This window comes from Brachyistius frenatus, unplaced genomic scaffold (assembly GCF_029030835.1).
Source record: "Brachyistius frenatus isolate BFR_SWC_R1_liver_20210118 unplaced genomic scaffold, ASM2903083v1 Contig_20, whole genome shotgun sequence".
In the NCBI taxonomy this organism is placed as follows: Eukaryota; Metazoa; Chordata; class Actinopteri; family Embiotocidae; genus Brachyistius; species Brachyistius frenatus.
In genome coordinates, this window is record NW_027210619.1 from 3,116,707 (window position 1) to 3,133,148 (window position 16,442).

At 42.1% G+C, this 16,442-nt stretch overlaps 3 protein-coding genes across 7 annotated transcripts in view; 1 reads left to right on the top strand and 2 right to left on the bottom strand.

The window, feature by feature from the left end:
* Positions 1-405: 405 nt before the first annotated feature.
* osgin2 (oxidative stress induced growth inhibitor family member 2) lies at positions 406-7,057 on the bottom strand. 5 transcript variants are annotated; one of them, XM_069695987.1, is made up of 7 exons: positions 6,920-7,057; positions 4,449-4,539; positions 4,195-4,287; positions 3,875-4,011; positions 3,596-3,787; positions 3,392-3,483; positions 406-3,299 (listed from the first exon to the last, which is right to left on the bottom strand). In XM_069695987.1, exons 2-7 carry the CDS (start codon positions 4,504-4,506, stop codon positions 2,117-2,119), a joined length of 1,755 nt encoding a protein of 584 aa, XP_069552088.1. In that variant the 5' UTR covers positions 4,507-4,539; positions 6,920-7,057; the 3' UTR covers positions 406-2,116. The 5 variants fall into 5 exon arrangements, with proteins under 5 accessions (XP_069552088.1, XP_069552089.1, XP_069552090.1 ...); XM_069695988.1 differs by lacking the exon at positions 4,449-4,539 and having other exon boundaries at positions 6,924-7,057; XM_069695989.1 differs by lacking the exons at positions 4,449-4,539; positions 6,920-7,057 and adding an exon at positions 6,669-6,879.
* A 1,435-nt stretch (positions 7,058-8,492) lies between these two features.
* gtpbp10 (GTP-binding protein 10 (putative)) lies at positions 8,493-15,165 on the top strand. Its single transcript, XM_069695991.1, has 10 exons — positions 8,493-8,665; positions 9,239-9,432; positions 9,580-9,671; positions 10,057-10,201; positions 10,300-10,373; positions 10,499-10,551; positions 10,638-10,745; positions 11,069-11,146; positions 11,305-11,428; positions 12,209-15,165. Exons 1-10 carry the CDS (start codon positions 8,633-8,635, stop codon positions 12,418-12,420), a joined length of 1,113 nt encoding a protein of 370 aa, XP_069552092.1. The 5' UTR covers positions 8,493-8,632; the 3' UTR covers positions 12,421-15,165.
* Positions 13,405-16,442, bottom strand: part of adam22 (ADAM metallopeptidase domain 22) — a 58,805-nt gene continuing 55,767 nt past the window's right edge. Inside the window, exon 31 of the mRNA XM_069695990.1 lies at positions 13,405-16,377. Within this exon, the coding sequence (XP_069552091.1) occupies positions 16,357-16,377 (21 nt within the window). The 3' untranslated portion in view covers positions 13,405-16,356. The remainder of the gene's footprint in view (positions 16,378-16,442) is intronic.

The following is a 16,442-nucleotide window of genomic DNA, read 5'->3' on the forward strand; positions in this document are numbered from 1 at the left end:
AAGGAAAATAAAGTAAAAATGGTAAATAGATTGCTACTTTCTATAATGTTTTTGAACTGTTATTTAGCACTTGACAAAACAGTCAAAGCTGTTTAAGAAACTGCTGAAGAATTTTTAAGAAACGGGTCTGAATGTTTGGCTTGTTTGATGTAGCTCAGAAATAGCTATGTAAGAAGTCTGACCTGCTAATTGCTGTGTGGTGTGAAGTACACAAAGGTGTGTTTTGTGTTTCTGAACTGCAATGATTTATCAGTATCAAATCCTGATACGTGCAGCCCGGTATCACGCCAAAGCATGTAATGCACCTGTCTGTCCACTGGAGGATACTGTGTCGGTGTCATGTTTTGCCTCGAAAGTACACGCGTGTAAGATCATGGTAATAGCAGGAGGTCACATGATGGAGGTCACATGATGGAGGTCATGTGACAACGTAAAAAATAGTGATAAGTAATGTAAATAAGTTATGTATGTAACGTAACGTGTTTAACTTGTGTGACGTACATAACAGTACTTACATAGAATTACTCATTTTAACCCAGAACTTGAAAAATGGCAATACAAAATGGCATAACGTAATTAAAGATATTCAAAGTAAATGAAAAGATGTAGTTTGATTAAAAAACTAAAGATAAATTATTGGATGGTATGATTTGTGAAAGTGGGTATTTTGTACGTGCTTTTCCTATTTCGTTTTTTTAAAACCCTTTTTCTTCATGTGTGTCTATATGGGTTTAGATTTAGATTTAGAGATGGCACCTTTTTATACACAATCTACGGTTGGCACTGACTTCCCAAAATGGCAAGAAAACTCACTGGGTGTTGTAATTGTAGCATCAAGATAAATGGATTATCAAGGCAAGAACTGTACTACTTTTTTACGAGAGTCTTGTCGATATGTAATAGGCAGCTATATTTAAAAACTAAAGTTAGAGAATCATACTGTTGTTGTTTGTTTTATCCCATTTCACCTCTAAAGAACTTCATGCCCATCTTTATTTTGTCAAAATATATCATTACGGGATAACAATTTGAAGCATTTTGAGTTCAAAGTTGGCAGAAGGTTTTGCGATTTTTATGGATAATTAAATGAAGAAAAAATAACATAAGCAAATACTGTCATCAGAAAAAAAGATTATGTTCAGAGTGTATATCTTTTTTTCAGATTTTCCCACTCTATGAAAACAAATAAAAAAGGAAAATGTAAAATAGCAGAATGATCCGAATCCATAATGACCAGATCCCTAAACAGGATTCTTGAATCCAAACAGTAAATTTAGCAATGTGTGCAGTAACACATCAAGAATGGATCTCCAAGTAGAAAACCTTCCAGCAGCAGTATAACCAAAGCAACAGATCAAGCCTATTAGATTTTTCTAACTTTTAGGTATATGGCACTAACTTCCTACGAAAGCAGCTAAAGAAGAATTAAGTTAAAAAGTGAAGTAAAAAAAAAAAAAAAAAGGCTCAATATTCAGGAACATTAAGACGTCTTAGCCATGAACTTGTTGTTCACAGGTGCTGAAAAAAATTCTGATGCGCATGTCACATTGCAAACACTATTCATGACTGCATTACGTAAAGTTTGTAGGTTTTGTAAGTGGGGCCAGAGGTTTCTCAGCGAGCCCCCGTCACTTAGCTGACCACAGGTAGAAGTCAAATGGACTGAAATGGAGTAGTGGTCTTTTTTCTGAGGGTTCCCTCTCTAAAGACTAAGCTAAAGAAGACCTATAGCGCGATACAACAGCAAATTAAGTGTTGTTAGTAGATGGATTGAAGACACCTGGTGAATGAATAAATACCCCTGATGAAAATAAGGTCCCATTTAGTTGAGGTTACAGACTGACTGGAAAACATCAGCACACGGTAGCTTGGACATGTGGGACTTCATATGAAGTCAGACAAGACTCTTGAAAGCTGTCTTTTGTTTCTTTAGAAACTAATTAGTGTACATCCGTTGTCTTTTTGGTCTCAGAAAGTTGTAAAAATGCCTTAGCGTTGATGAGAAAACACTGCATTAATGAAAAAAAAAGAAAAAAAAATTCACCTTCACCTTTTAACTTTATTTAGTTTAAAAGGGTTTGAAATCTAAGACCGTGCTCATTTCTCCATTATGTTTTCAAATGAAGTTATTTCCTCCGTTGCTGATGAGCTTCCCTTTCTTCTTAAGTCTCTTCAGCAGACTGGAGGCAATGCCTAAAGCGCCACCCTTCAAAAAGCGAACAAAGTTGTCTCCCACCAGCGGGCCCATGGCAAACAGACCTGGCTCCTTGGTACACTCAAAAGTGTAGGGATGGATGTCAATGGGGTTTTGCTTACAGGAGATGGGTCTTGTTGGATCCTGACCCAGGTACTGGCCCTGCCCTTTTAAGAAAAACAAGTTTGGGTTGGTCCCAATCAGAACCAGGACCATGGAGATCTTGAATGCCTTGAGGGAGTTGTTCCCCTGCAGCAAACACTTCTGGTCAGACTGGAAGGAGACCACACAGTGTTCGGGGAAACTGGTGTAGTCAGGAAACAGGCTGACACTGGCATTACCAGCCACATTACCTGCGGCAAGCTGGGGCTTTGGGCACATCTTGGCACATACTGAAGAGGCGATGCTAACTGCCTGTGGTCTGTTAGTAGCAGAAGAGGGAGCCACGTTTGTGTAGGTCTGCGAGCACATCATGTTGTAGACTTTGTGGTACTCTGGGTACAGGGTCTTGGGCAGCTGCTTAAAGATGAGGTCAGGGTCGTCTACGCTCTTACGAAAAACATGCAGCACTCTAATGTTGCTGTTGCAAGCACACAAAACGGCATCAGCAGCGCTTAATCCTGCACCTACAATCAGAACTGGATCAGAGTTCATATCCAGTTTTCGCCGACTCACGGCCAAGCCCAGGTCTGAGATGCTGTGGAATACAAAAGGTAGATCCTCCCCTTCTACACTGAGTCGAACTGGCGAATCAGATGCACCGGTGGCCAGGACTACATTCTCAGCAAACAGAGAGAAGGGGACATGAGTGTCGTTCTGTACCTGCTGGTATCCCCTGATTTCCCAGAGAGCCCCCCCTCCTCCATTGTTTACACACTCTCCTTCATTTCCCTCAAAGCCCTCATTGCCACCATCTCCCACCCCTTCAGTTTCTTGATCAGTGTGCCCAGTTTCCAGACCTTCCCCCTCGTGCCCCCTGCAGAGTTTCTGGACGGAGGTCACGTAGATGTTGTCTACAAAATTCTTTTGGAGACCCTTTAGCGTCACATAGTTACGGTAATAGGATGAGATCTCCTCTGGGGTGGCTCTGTCACTGGTTACATCCCTAGAGAAAAAGGAAAGAGAAGGTAAAGGAGATTGTGCAGAATTAAACTCTTGAGTCATGTGCTTGCTGTCAAATTGGTCTTCTCTCTTTACCTGCGTTTCCCATTGGTCAAGTCTCTGTAGTTGACCCCAGGAAGCTCCATCCAGATGCCAAGACTAATAGTCAGCATTGAACCTTCCATTGCCTGCAGAGATATGAGAGGCAATGTCATAGAAAGATTAAAAAAAAAAAAAAAAAAGATGCACATAAAACACTTATAGTTACAAGGGTGTAGTAGACTAAGCTTTGTATCTTACATGCCAAGCACCCCCAGGTGTTGCCCTCCCCAGGACCAGATGTGGGATGTGTTGCTGCTTGTCCCTCCTCCACTGAAGGACAGGAGGGAACTCGTAGCCAAAGTCGGCATTGGGGTGCAGAAGTGTGTCGAAAAGCACAGCCACGGGATTCCTTGACCTGCCCTCTAGACCTTCACTCAGATATTCTAGATCCTGCAAAAGTAAAAGTCCCAATCATGACCTCAGTGAATGTATGATTCTGTTTAAATAAATGAAAGATTTGAGGGTGTTTTTTTTTACCTGTTCAGTGATAGGTAGGTGCTTGGTCTCCTGCAGTTTCCTGTATAGTATCGGGTTGGGGTGGACAGTTGCTGTGTCAAAGTACGGTTTGTATCCACTTAGCAAGTATGATAGACAGATACCTGATGGCCCGTTGCCTAAAAACAAACCCAGGTTTGGGAAATCGTAGATTAGCATCACAAAGGGGCACAATGTATCATATGACACAAGTAAAGTTAAAAATGGTGCTTTAAATATTTTAAACTGTGCAGGATTACAGCCAAGTTGGAGCAACAATGTAAAGGCATTACAGGTTAAGAGAATTAGGGCAAATACTTTACCAATGATGACTACAGGGACAGTATGTGGGTGCTCTCGAGGCAGAGTGGTCTCTTCCAGAAGAGGCATGGCTGCAGCCTGGGCCAGAGCCGGCACTGAGGAGGAACAGAATAATAGAAATGTGAGGAAAGGTCCAGACATTTCTGTAGCTGTCCATTCAACAGTCAACTAAAAGCAGAGCCTCGTTTTTGCTTTGTGCCTCCACTGCTTCCATGTTTCTGGGTCAGATTATTTGAACAGGTTCAAACCGGCTTACTGTCTTTGTGTCTGCCAATGTTGTTGTTGTCTCGTGTTAGCTTAGATCCTGTCTCCATCCACCATCATCAGCTGACTCAGAAACACACACACTGAGGGAGAAAAAAACCTTTATTCATCCTGTTATTGTGCCTCCACACACAGCCATGACCCTCCCTGTCTGTCTGGGGCTTCACACACGTGGAAACACCCCGCCACAACACAACGAGCCCCCAGCTTTTCTCATTGCCGTCCCGCCAACGTACACACACCCCCTGTCTCATCACACATGGCCCGGGGCGAGACTAGCCTCTGTTAACCCCGGTGCAGCTTCCCAAACAAAAGGAGTTCTAATCAGATTTATGTAGGCTTGGGTCTGTTGTGAAATGTTGCCGTTGAGCATGTGTAGTGTGTGTTTGTGTGTTACGTGACACTGCCATTGTGTGCCCGCCGGGCAGCAAATCCCCCCTGATCACTCCGAGTGGGCCCTAATCCCACCGGGCCTGTTTATGTCTTTACCGCCCTTTTCAACGGCAGCAGTATGAGAATGTGGTCCTGGCATGCTGACAGACCAAACCATCAGAGCTCCTGCCCCTCTTATACCCACCACCTCCACCCCCAAACACACACTGGCATAACACTCCCGCCAAAACATTACCCTCTGGCTTGACCAAAAAGTGCCCACTTGCTCCACCACCACACAAACCAAAACACTGACCATGCTGCCTTTGTCTCGCATCCCGAAACTCTGGCTCATTTCCCTCAAAACTCTCATTTCCCCCTGCTGCCAATACAATCTGCCTCATTTCATGTGCACCCCACACCTTCCCTGCCTCCCTCCCTCCCTCTGTCTGACCTGTGTCTGTAGGCCAACCGGTTGTCGGCTTGTTTACCTTTTTCAGTGAAAGCAATGGGATTCCACACATTGCCTGCCCTGTTTGGAGAAAGTCGTGCGATACTGGTATTTCCATGCCACTGGTCCATTTGACAAACCCCACAGAGTTTACAGTTTACAGACTAGAAACACATAAATGAATATCCACTGTCTATTTACTATCATTTTTCAGAGCCTTCATTTGCATCTTGTGCCTTCATTCGCAAATGCAAAGAAAATATTTAATCACACAGCGGTGGCCGATGTAGCATTTGCTTTGGATGGTTATGCAAGTTGTTATTCAGTCCCATGAACATGCAAATCTAACCTTTATCTATCATCCTCAGTGGGATCATTACAACACTTACATTATTGGGTGTTGCATCAACTGCTTTTGACAGATGTGACTACAGGATGCAACAACAGTTTTGCATGCATCATGGGCCGTTTACACTTGATTTACAAGACAAATTTGTAGATTTGAGATCACAGTGACAAATAATGAAGATCATCTATAAGGTTTCTGATCCATATATTTGAGATTTGATATATACAGATCCTCAAAACTGCTTTCCCTGAGAAAGAAAATCCTAAATGCTTATTAAATTCAATGTAACCTTGAACGTAAAATACAACACACACAGTACATCCACAGCTAAAATCTGATAATAATAAAAACACCTGAACCCAAGATGTTAGTTGGCTTCATTTATTTGGTTTGCTGTAGTCTTCTTGCGCTCTCCTGTGCCTACATGTGCACCTATTGCAGCATGTAGGACGGACCACACTTTTCTAGAACATGGTGCACTGAGTATTGTGTGCTACCAGGTAAACAAATGGAATTTATAAACTCATAATGTTCTGTTTAGCCAACAGAATATCAAAATGTACATGAAAAATAGGTCAGCTTTTCTGTCCTCAATGTGGAAACCGTGTTTCCATATTAAATGTCATTCACGGGTCCTGTTTTTTTTTTTTTTTAACCTAATGTTCAGTCTCTGTGCGTTTGGTCTTTACAAGCCTTTTACTATGTCCTCATCTTTGCAACCTGAGAAAAATATGCACGAAGCAGCCTGCAGTTACAAAATTAGGTTACCTTTAAAGCAGAACTGGACTGGTTATGAGCATGGATGTTGCTGCAGCTCACGCTACCGCTATGAAGTGAATGATGCAGAAGTCTGCTGCCCCATCATGCACACACCATCCTCATCCAGGCTCAAACCTCCCACTACACTCCTGACACCGAGCCGCACGCGTCCAGTAAAACACAAGGAGCACACGCGGCAGCCGCTCTCATCATTGCATAATTTAGGTCAAACACACGCTCACGGGCATCCGCAACACTCGGACAAGAACAGTGTCTCTTACCTAGCTGTTATTTATCTCTCTCTATCTCCCGCTCGCGTCCTCTTCTCACGACCCACGGCTGCGTTTCTAACCGTATAAATAGGCAGACACCGGTGGGAGGACCTATCCAACTGTCTGGGATCTTGTATGAGATAATAATCCAACCGCACTCGTCATCACACACACACACACACACACACACACACACACACACACACACACACACACACACACACACACACACACACACACACACACACACACACACACACTTACCTCGGGGCAGTTAAATCCGAGCAGACCTGGTATATTCAGGTCTGATCAGGCTGTGAATGTCGCCTGTGAGCAGATCTTCTCTGTGTATTGGTGGCAGAGTGTGTGAAAGAGAGAAACCGGGTCCTGCGTCTGCTTGTGTCGTCACATGCGCATCTGCGGCAGGCGTGAGCGCGTTCACAGAGAGCAGAGAGGAGAGCATCTCTCGGCGCCGACTCCCTCGTCCACTGGCTTCAAATGGACACTTTTATTTGGAAGAAATGTAGCTATTGCTCAGTTTATACCCAGGACAGCCACGTATTGTCTAATACAACCCTGATACAGCTATCTATCAATATGGAAATATTACAGGCCGAATAACATGCTGAGCGAGTCAAATTCTGTCTTTTATGTCTTTATTTGAATGTTGAAGGAATTATTGGAGGAATATCATCTAATATAGCCGATAATATAATATAAGGTTCAATATACTGTTTCAAAATTGGGCTTTTTAAATGTAGACAAGATTTGGAGGACCAAAACTTAAATCTGCATGGATGGAAATCCCCTCGTGTTAGCCAAGGAGCTGCAGGAAGGTTTACACGCATGAGTAACACTTGGATAAACCAGAATACTGCGGACAAATGAAGTTTGAATTTGTGGTCTTTAGACACAATCACGAGAGCTATGTTAAAAAATAAAAAAAATGGAGCATTATTTGTTGAAAACTATAGCTATAACTTTAAACTCCTGCAAGAATAGATGGAAGAAGGTATCCCACAACATATCGTCAAAGTCTGAATGCAAATGTCATGCAGTCAGACCAGACAGTGATACAGAGAAGAGCAGCAGGAGAATGATCCAAAAGCAGACGTCAAAATCCACCATGAAACAGAAAGAAAAGGAAATGCAAGCTGAAGCTGTAGGGACGGCTTCCACTGTCCCCTGACTCCAAGGTCAGTGGTGGTAGATCTTAAACATGCTGTGCTCCAAATAGCTCAGAGGTTGAAGTGGTCTGCAAGGAAGAACATGTATCTATCAAGAGTAAGAAGACTGAGCTGGCAAGTAAAAGCATGTTTTTTTAATTCGCTAAATTAAAAGTAACAATGCAATAACCTTCAAAGACAGTCTAAATATTGTTGTTGTTGTTGTTGTTGTTGTTGTGATGCCTATTACAGCAATAGCTCAAAGAGCATCACAACCGTCACAGCACATGAAGTGCTGTGTTCAACATGCATTTGAGAACGTTTCAGACACCACGGACAGTATCAATAAATAACTTTAATTTGTGTGTGTGTGTGTGTGTGTGTGTGTGGGGGGGGAGGGGGTACATCCCTGATCGGACAGCTTATTTACCTAGTGTCCCTAGCCCCTTGAGAAGGACATATACATTTAAAATATTAGGTAATGGTGAGGCGCAATTTATACGGGGTTTCAAAGTCATTGCACTAAAAACTATTATTGCATTTTAATGGGCTACATTTCCATGTGTCGCTGTATTAATGTTATATCTTGTGTCTAAGCGAAAGAATAAGCTGCGTTAAACATAAAGTCATGCATCTCATCCGCAACTCAATCCTGCGAAGCCCCGCCTCTCCACCTCATCATCCAATGAGCGGACAGAAACCGTCCACCACTTCCGGATCCATCACACAAACACGTGTGTGCTAGCAGCCAGCTGCGGGAATAAGACAACAACAACAACAAAAAAGTGGCACTGAACGCCACCGAAGATGGTCCACATTAGTAGGATTTGTCTCCGGAAGGTACGAACTGCTACAGACATGTACTGTGAAGATGAATAATTGAACAGCGAGGGTTTCACACAACGTTTGACATCAGCTGGACAGCTAGCTTGTTGTCGGGCTGCTAACAGCTAAGTTCACAGAAGAGTAAGATGCTCGCCGGATAACTGTGACTGTCGAGCAGGAAAAGAACAATCCCGAAAAAAACCCCTCATGTTTACGGTGTATCACAGCTTTATGTTTACAAAGCACTATTTTGTATGTGTATCCGCCAGTGGGTCGTTACATTTAGAGGAAACATCATAAGGAATTTTCTGCAATTTAATGGAAAAAAAAATATGTGCATATATATCAGTATTAGTAGTTGACTAAAAGACGTGGAAAATGTTGGCAAAAAAAAAAAATCCAATATTGTACATCCCTAGTTAAACCAATGACATTGTCATTTATGACTTCAAATGTCTCATGCCAGTAAATGATGTACATGCAAAGTTCAAATATTTGATTCAGTTTAGGTTAACTGTGATTTCCTGCCTAAAGGTACTTGGATGTGTTTTTGAATGTCACTCCAGTGTAATGTCTCTTTTTTTGCAGTATGGAAACTTTTTGGACAACCTGCGCCTGTACGTCCGTGGAGGCAGCGGTGGCATGGGTTTGCCCCGTCTTGGGGGACAAGGAGGGAACGGCGGAGATGTCTGGATGGTGGCGTCAAACAACATAACCTTGAAGAGAATCAAGGACAAATACCCACAGAAACGTTTTGTAGGTGGAGCAGGAGCCAACAGCAGGTAGGTTTCAATAAGATACAACTTTTTTTTTACATGACTTACATTACATATGCTGACATTAATTGAATTTGTCAGCGACCCTCGGGTGTTTTGTTCTAGTACTGTTGTCTCGGGTTGATCAGCTGTTTGAATTCTGTTTATCTTCAGTGTCCGAGCTCTGAAAGGAGAGCGAGGGAAGGACAACGAGGTTCTTGCTCCTGTCGGTATCACTGTCACCACTGATGATGGCAGAATACTTGGTATGTCCCTCCATTTTTTAAATTTAATTTTTTTTTTTTTTATCAAACACGGGCAGCACAGTCAGTCATGTAATGTTTGTTTTGTCTAATAGAGACTCATTGAACCGCCCTGAATTTTTTTAAATTTTATTTTGAGTTCAAGGAACAAAGACTTAATGCTGTGTGTGCATCGCACAGAGAATGTCAGAAAACACAACATAAAGAGAGGACACGGCACAGCAGAAAAGTTTTAACTTGAAATATAAACAAATATTTACATTGGGTTGTTTAATCAGGTTTATCATTGATGACATAAAATATAGTTGTAGCCTAACTGGCTTGGAATACCCACCTGATGTTGCAGTAAAAACGTGGCTTCTTATTTCCTCAACCGTTCTTCTACAAGGTGAGCTGAATGCTCAATGCGATCGTGTGATGGTGGCTAAAGGAGGATCCGGAGGCTCCTTCCACTCTGTGTTTGAGCCCAGTAAAGGCCAGGCTAAACACATCCGGCTGGACCTGAAACTTATCGCGGACGTGGGCCTCGTGGGGTGAGAGCAGAGTCACACGGACACAAACTGATTTCAGGTTCAGACAGCTTCTTTGGATGTCTGATTTTTTTTTTTTTCTTGTGATGAATCACCGTCAGGTTTCCAAATGCAGGGAAGTCCTCGCTCCTGACGGCCTTGTCCAGCGCCACACCTCAGATCGCCAGCTACGCTTGTAAGTGCACAATAATACACGCGTGGATATGATGTGTTGATCTGTTTTCATTTGAGCTTTTGTCCGAGCTGAAAAGTTCAATCAATATTAATCTGTTTCTGGTATTTCTTAAATCTATACAACAGTCACAACATTGAAGCCAGAGATTGGTAAAGTGATGTACCAAGATTACAAGCAGGTACGGGATTGCATATTCGTACTTATTGTATTGTCCTGTAACTTGTCTTCATTGATCGATGAGCAATGCTTTTATTTTTATGGTAGATCTCAGTTGCTGACCTCCCAGGGCTGATTGAGGGGGCGCACGTGAACAAAGGCATGGGCCACAAGTTCCTGAAGCATGTGGAGAGGACCAAGCAGCTCTTATTTGTGGTGTGTATAGATGGGCATGTTAAAGCAAAAAATATTATTCGCTATTCACTGGGGGGTTTCATGTTTACTATTTGAAGCCTTTAAAAACAAGGGCAAATACTGTATATTTTTTTTAACATAAGACAATAGTTGCATAAACTATTTTATATTTTGAATTATTTAATGACTGTTTGAAAATCATGACCCATCCCGAGTGTAGTGACGGTGAAAACACAAACTGACACCTACATGCTGGATATGTGAGAGTGTGGTCAGAGTAAGCTGCTGAAAATGGCCTCCGATGACAATGGACTTTTTGTTGCCTGTGTTTTGTCTGACTGCAGGTGGATGTTTGCGGTTTCCAGCTGGCAAGTAAAACAGCGTTTAGGTCGGCCTTTGAAGCTGTGCAACTTCTCACCAAGGTGAGTCTGAAGCTGTTGATGATCGGACTGTAACGTAAATGAAACAATCATAAATAAGTTGTCAGCTATTCTTTCTAATTTTCACGACTCCTGTACTATTTGTTTACCTCCTCCTTCATCTTCTTCATACTCCGCTCCTTTGTCACTCCTCCCTGAAGGAGTTGGAGTTGTACAAAGAGGAGCTGGTGTTGAAGCCTGCATTACTGGCGGTGAATAAGATGGACCTGCCTGACGCTGAGGAAAAACTAGAAGAGCTGAAGGAGCAACTACAAAACCCAGAAGGTAGACTTTTTTTTTTAATTTTTTTTTTTTTTACTAAAAACGTACTACTTCATTGTTTATATTTTGACACACATATAATACAATTTCAGTTAATATGACTAAGATTTCTGACATAAGAAGAAAAGTGTCATATGTAGGAGTAAAGATAGAAATCAATTTCCCTTTTTAAGTTCCTGACCATCCCAATTTTATGTGTCATCTTTTTCTACACATGAACGGAAACTGTCAATGTATTCGGCTCTGGGTTGAGATATCAGTAAATGCTTTCACAAAATAAAAAAGAGCACAACACGGTGACCTCTTGCCTCTTTGCAAACAGTTTAAATCTGATGCCAGATCCTGTTTAATGTCCTGGCTGCGTTAAAGAAAAAAAGAAAAAAAAAGAAAGTTTCTCAGATTTAATCGGCTTCTATTTTCTTATTAATTAAAAATATGTTGCCTTGAGAAGGTACCCTTAAAATGTGACGAATAAATAAAATAACGAATAAAGAGTTATTTTGTAAAGTGCTATTTAACACTAACCTCCCCCGATCCTATTTTACAACTAATCATGTAAATATAACTTTTTCTTTTACTTACATACATCTTAATTCTACCTTTTAATGTGAGGAAATTTTGTACAAAGGTGGATTTAGAAGACAATTAGCCTTGTACCAATTTTGATAAAGACACTAAGAAGATATTATAATTAGGACCGACGTCAAGATGAAAGAAAACAAAAAAAGATATGCATTCAATAATAGACTCTGTGTTTTTGTTGCTCTTCCTTCTGCTCTGCAGAGTTCTCCGATCTGTTGCCTGATGACATGATACCAAAGAACTATATGACCTTCAGACAAGTGGTTCCTGTTTCGGCCATCACTGGGTTTGGTATCGATCATCTGAAAAGCTGCATCCGACAGTCACTCGATGAAGACGCCGCCATGGAAACTAAAGCCTTCTGTCAAGAAAAACTGCAGGCACTGAGGTACCACGCACACGAGTGTTTGTGACAAACATGGACAACATCCAACCCACTTCAATGGGACCTACAGTGCTCGATGACATCAAGTTCAGGAAGAGTTGAACTGCGCTTCAAAGGTTGGCTTGTGTGTTTGCAGATCATCAAATTCTCAATAACCGATTGCCCGATATTTCAGTGGACAGTCTTTTCCTTTTCGGCTATCCATGTGTTACCGTCTTCAAATTACCCGTTGCAACAGGAAACGGCAACAACAAACTCCGAGCAGCAAGTTTTGATAAAGATTTGGATCATGCAGTAAAGTCTGCTCGGTACTTTTTGATTTATTCTGGGGATTTAGCTATTTTAAGGCCAGGGCTCGTCTCCCTACGTGCAAATGTTCCACCAAAACAAGGTTCCTGACAGTATTTTGTAAGGTCACTTTCGCCCAAGACGATTGATTGGTTCAAAGAAAAACAAACTAGTCAAGAGTGTTTTTTTCTCCCTATACCAGAGTGCTGGAAACAGGTCTTGCTATGGGAGACTACATTAGCGGATACTTATTTTCAGTTTTTTTCATTGTTCCAAAAAGATTCAGATTGTATTTATTTTATGTGTGTGTGTTTGTTTGTTTGTTTTAGGGAGGCCCTGATACCGATTCTGATACCTCAACACAGAACCAGTACCAGTGCTCTTTTCCCTAAGTTGCTATTACTTACTGTAAAACTAATACTTTCTACTTAAGATGAGGACAGGAATTACTGCGGCATTAAAAGCCGTCTGCAGCCGAAAGTGACTGAAATAATTATGAATCAAAACATTGAATTATATGACATTTACAAAGAAATTATACTTCGTGTGGATCAGTCACATCTGGCTGATACTTGGTCCTCTAAAAAAAAAAAAAAGGTTACTCTCGGATCAGTGCATCCCAGCTTTGTCGCGCTTTCCCATTTTGTGTCATAGAACTGTTAATACATTCGAGTCCATTTTCCTGTTTAACTGTAGTGTTTTTCTTAGAAATGATAGACAGATGTGTTGATGAAAGTTATTTTATATTAAATATATTACAATACTGAATGATGAAGAGGGGGGGAAAAAAATATGGGGATTGATTTTTGCATCAGTCTGTACAGCATACAGGCAAAATTTTGAAATTAAAAAGGACAGAACTGCAGTATTTGAATTAGTACACGTGGGGTTTTTAAGGTTCCTGGAGCAGAGCGCCAATGAGTCTGGCAGGATGGGAGCACGTGGCTGAGACCGGGTGGTTGGTGTGCTCCAGTACACTAATACATTCAAGTCTCTGGCTGGACAGACTGTGGGGACGTTTGTCAGAGGCCTCCTGTTGGTATCGGTCAGTCCAGCCGTGTGCGCAGGAAGATACAGCAGATATGTTTGGAGGATCGACAGCTGTACAATCACAGAAATCACTGCAGCCTGCATGGTCCCATCCTCGGTGGAGAGTCCTCAGAGTGTCATACAGTGCAATGTCCAGGACGAATGTCTCGCCGCAGCACAGTACTATGATGTTAAAAAAATGACTCAGCAGCTCTGAGATGATCCTCTCTTTAGCTCGGGAAGATGACTGAGCCAGTGGACACTGACCAATACTTGAAGAAGACCAGAGCAAAGACGAAAGCTCTGGTAGAAGGCAAATCATGAGCCCATACAGATCTCATTTACAACAAGTGTCCAAACCTTAAATCATACACATCAGCACATGCCAAAGGAACAACAGCTGCTATTGGCCCCAGGACAAACGTGTTAAAAACAAGAAGTCAACATGTCTCCATTCAAACTCATCAACACGCGTAATTACAATAATGCACTTAATTACTGTTTGAATAGTTGCTGTACATAATGCTGAGGAAAAAAAGTGAACATTACAAAGGTACTTAATAAAAAAGATACTAGAAGCAATATTAGTCCAATATTGTGAAGATCGTATTACCTATACAGTTCTAATGCATACATGAATTACAAATGTAAAAGTGCCCACACTTGAACGAAAGCTAACCATGACGAACATGAGGCCTTAAGACAACAGTTTCTACGCAAGGTAGAGCAATGAATCGTAACTGTACAATGAACTTGCTGTTAGGGAGTGGGACTCGTATCCCAGAAATCCACCTGAAATAGCTACACTGGCATGACATCAGTCGAAGCACAAAAACTTTCGTAATCATTTCTAAACCCTGTCACTTCCTGCCATGGATTTTCCTGACGTCGTCGACAAGCAGTGCAGTCTGTGGTACACAAACCCATTAAGACAACAGGGATAGGCAACAAGGGGGGGAAAGTCCTATCAGTGACATGCTCGTGTCCCTTTATGGTCTCACAAATAGCCTACCGCAGAAATAATTTGATATAGAACTGTCATGCTGTCGGTCTTCACAAGCTCAAACAGCAAGCACTGTACAGCATAGTTAATCATTTACAAGGCTAAATATCTCAATCATCACAGCTAAATCCAAAATGCACATTTCAATCACAACTTCCAGATCCTGGCCCAGTTATCAGCCACATTCACCTCCTCTTCTGACATTCAAGTGCCTACATGTGCTGCCGTGGTCAAAATGGGAGCACACTGGTCTCAAACATCCACATGGAGAATCGGGGGAAACTAAACACATCTTATCATTATCATTGGGGGATATTTCCAAAACCACATGAGTGATAAGAGTGGCACATCTAAAACTACACCAAACACATCTCAACCCATTCATTTCACGCAGGAATGGCACATGAAACTATTTAAATTTTGCTAAATTAATACTCGTAAAAAAAACAACAACATTGCGGTAACACTCTTAATGTGCCACAACTGACGTTATTGGACGTCTGTGTGTTTCTCACAGGGATGGATGAAAATAGTGCTAAGATAATATAAAAAAAAAACAATTACATTCTGCTGTGGATGGAGAAAGCTATAGAGGTCACAGTCACAAAGGGGAGAAATATTAAAGACAGAAAATAGAAACCCAGGCAGAAGAAGGACTGCAGGGTCTCTACTCTTATCTACAGAGATCCGCTTTCTGTCCACAGCACAATTCAGCAAAAAAAACGAGAAGAGACTGCCTTTTCGTCTTTCAAAATAAAAGCAAAAAACATACTCTGTGTGTATTTTTACTGTACATATTTACACACAAACAAACGGAGGGGAGGAAGAGCGGGGCGGGGGGGTGAGGGGGGTGTGTGTTTAGGATCAGGGTCTGTGTCCGGTCCATGTCGTAGGTGATGAGGTTTAACTGGTGATACAATGTGGGTTACCTTTAGTGGAGGGAAAGCGTTAAAGCCTACAGAAGGTATAAAACCACTGCCGCCCTCGCATGCTTTCCTTTCTGATCAGACCGCTGTTCTTTTCAGTCGGAGGAGGTTTGCTGATAAACAGGGTTGTCTCATGCATACAATGTTGGGAGTTTCTACAGTGATTACGTGCGTCAAAATGATCCGACAAAAATCCAGCAATGCAGTGTGACACGATGACCTGCTCCCGGCTCCACTTTTAGAGGGGAGCATGAACATCTCGGGGGGGGGGGGGGGGGGGGGTTTCGAGGTGAGTACGACAAGGGCAGAGCTAAGGAGGATGTCAAGGAGGTTCTGAGAACGGGTGGAGGCGGGATCAGAGTGGTGGGGGTTTCCAGTCCCATTGGTGAGGCTTGAGCAGACAGGAACAGCTCGGTCTGAGCTCCAGCTGGTCTGCAGTGGATGTGAAGCTGCTTTCTCCACCAGCACGCCGCATCATCTTGTAGAGGTTCCACTGAATGACGCCATTTGGCAAGACGGCCTCGGAAATACTGACTTTAACTCCCACTTTAACTCAAACACACCTCTGCCTATTTCGTGTCCAGTGGGGGGTTCTCTCTCTCTCTTTCTCTTTAGATGCTTAGAGTCAATTTTGTTTCATTGTTGTGTTTTTCATTCATAGAAAAGGAGAGACAAGTGTAGTTCTTCGAGGACCTTTGCAGAGTGGGCAAGACTGCTGTTATATTGAGGTCTCCCACAGCTGTAGAGAGAGTAAAGGGAGGGGCATAAAAAAAGAGAAAGAAAAGACATTTAAACGTGCGCCAT

Excerpts from the sequence above, each read along its gene's own strand:
- osgin2 (XM_069695985.1), bottom strand. The coding sequence starts at position 5,410 with ATGGACCAGTGGCATGGAAATACCAGTATCGCACGACTTTCTCCAAAC. Across the intron at positions 4,288-5,319 it reads CATTGCTTTCACTGAAAAAG|TGCCGGCTCTGGCCCAGGCT; the intron begins GTAAACAAGCCG and ends GTTCCTCCTCAG. Across the intron at positions 3,484-3,595 it reads CACCTGGGGGTGCTTGGCAT|GCAATGGAAGGTTCAATGCT; the intron begins GTAAGATACAAA and ends ATATCTCTGCAG.
- gtpbp10 (XM_069695991.1), top strand. The coding sequence starts at position 8,633 with ATGGTCCACATTAGTAGGATTTGTCTCCGGAAG. Across the intron at positions 10,746-11,068 it reads CCAAGCAGCTCTTATTTGTG|GTGGATGTTTGCGGTTTCCA; the intron begins GTGTGTATAGAT and ends GTCTGACTGCAG. Across the intron at positions 11,429-12,208 it reads GCAACTACAAAACCCAGAAG|AGTTCTCCGATCTGTTGCCT; the intron begins GTAGACTTTTTT and ends TCTGCTCTGCAG.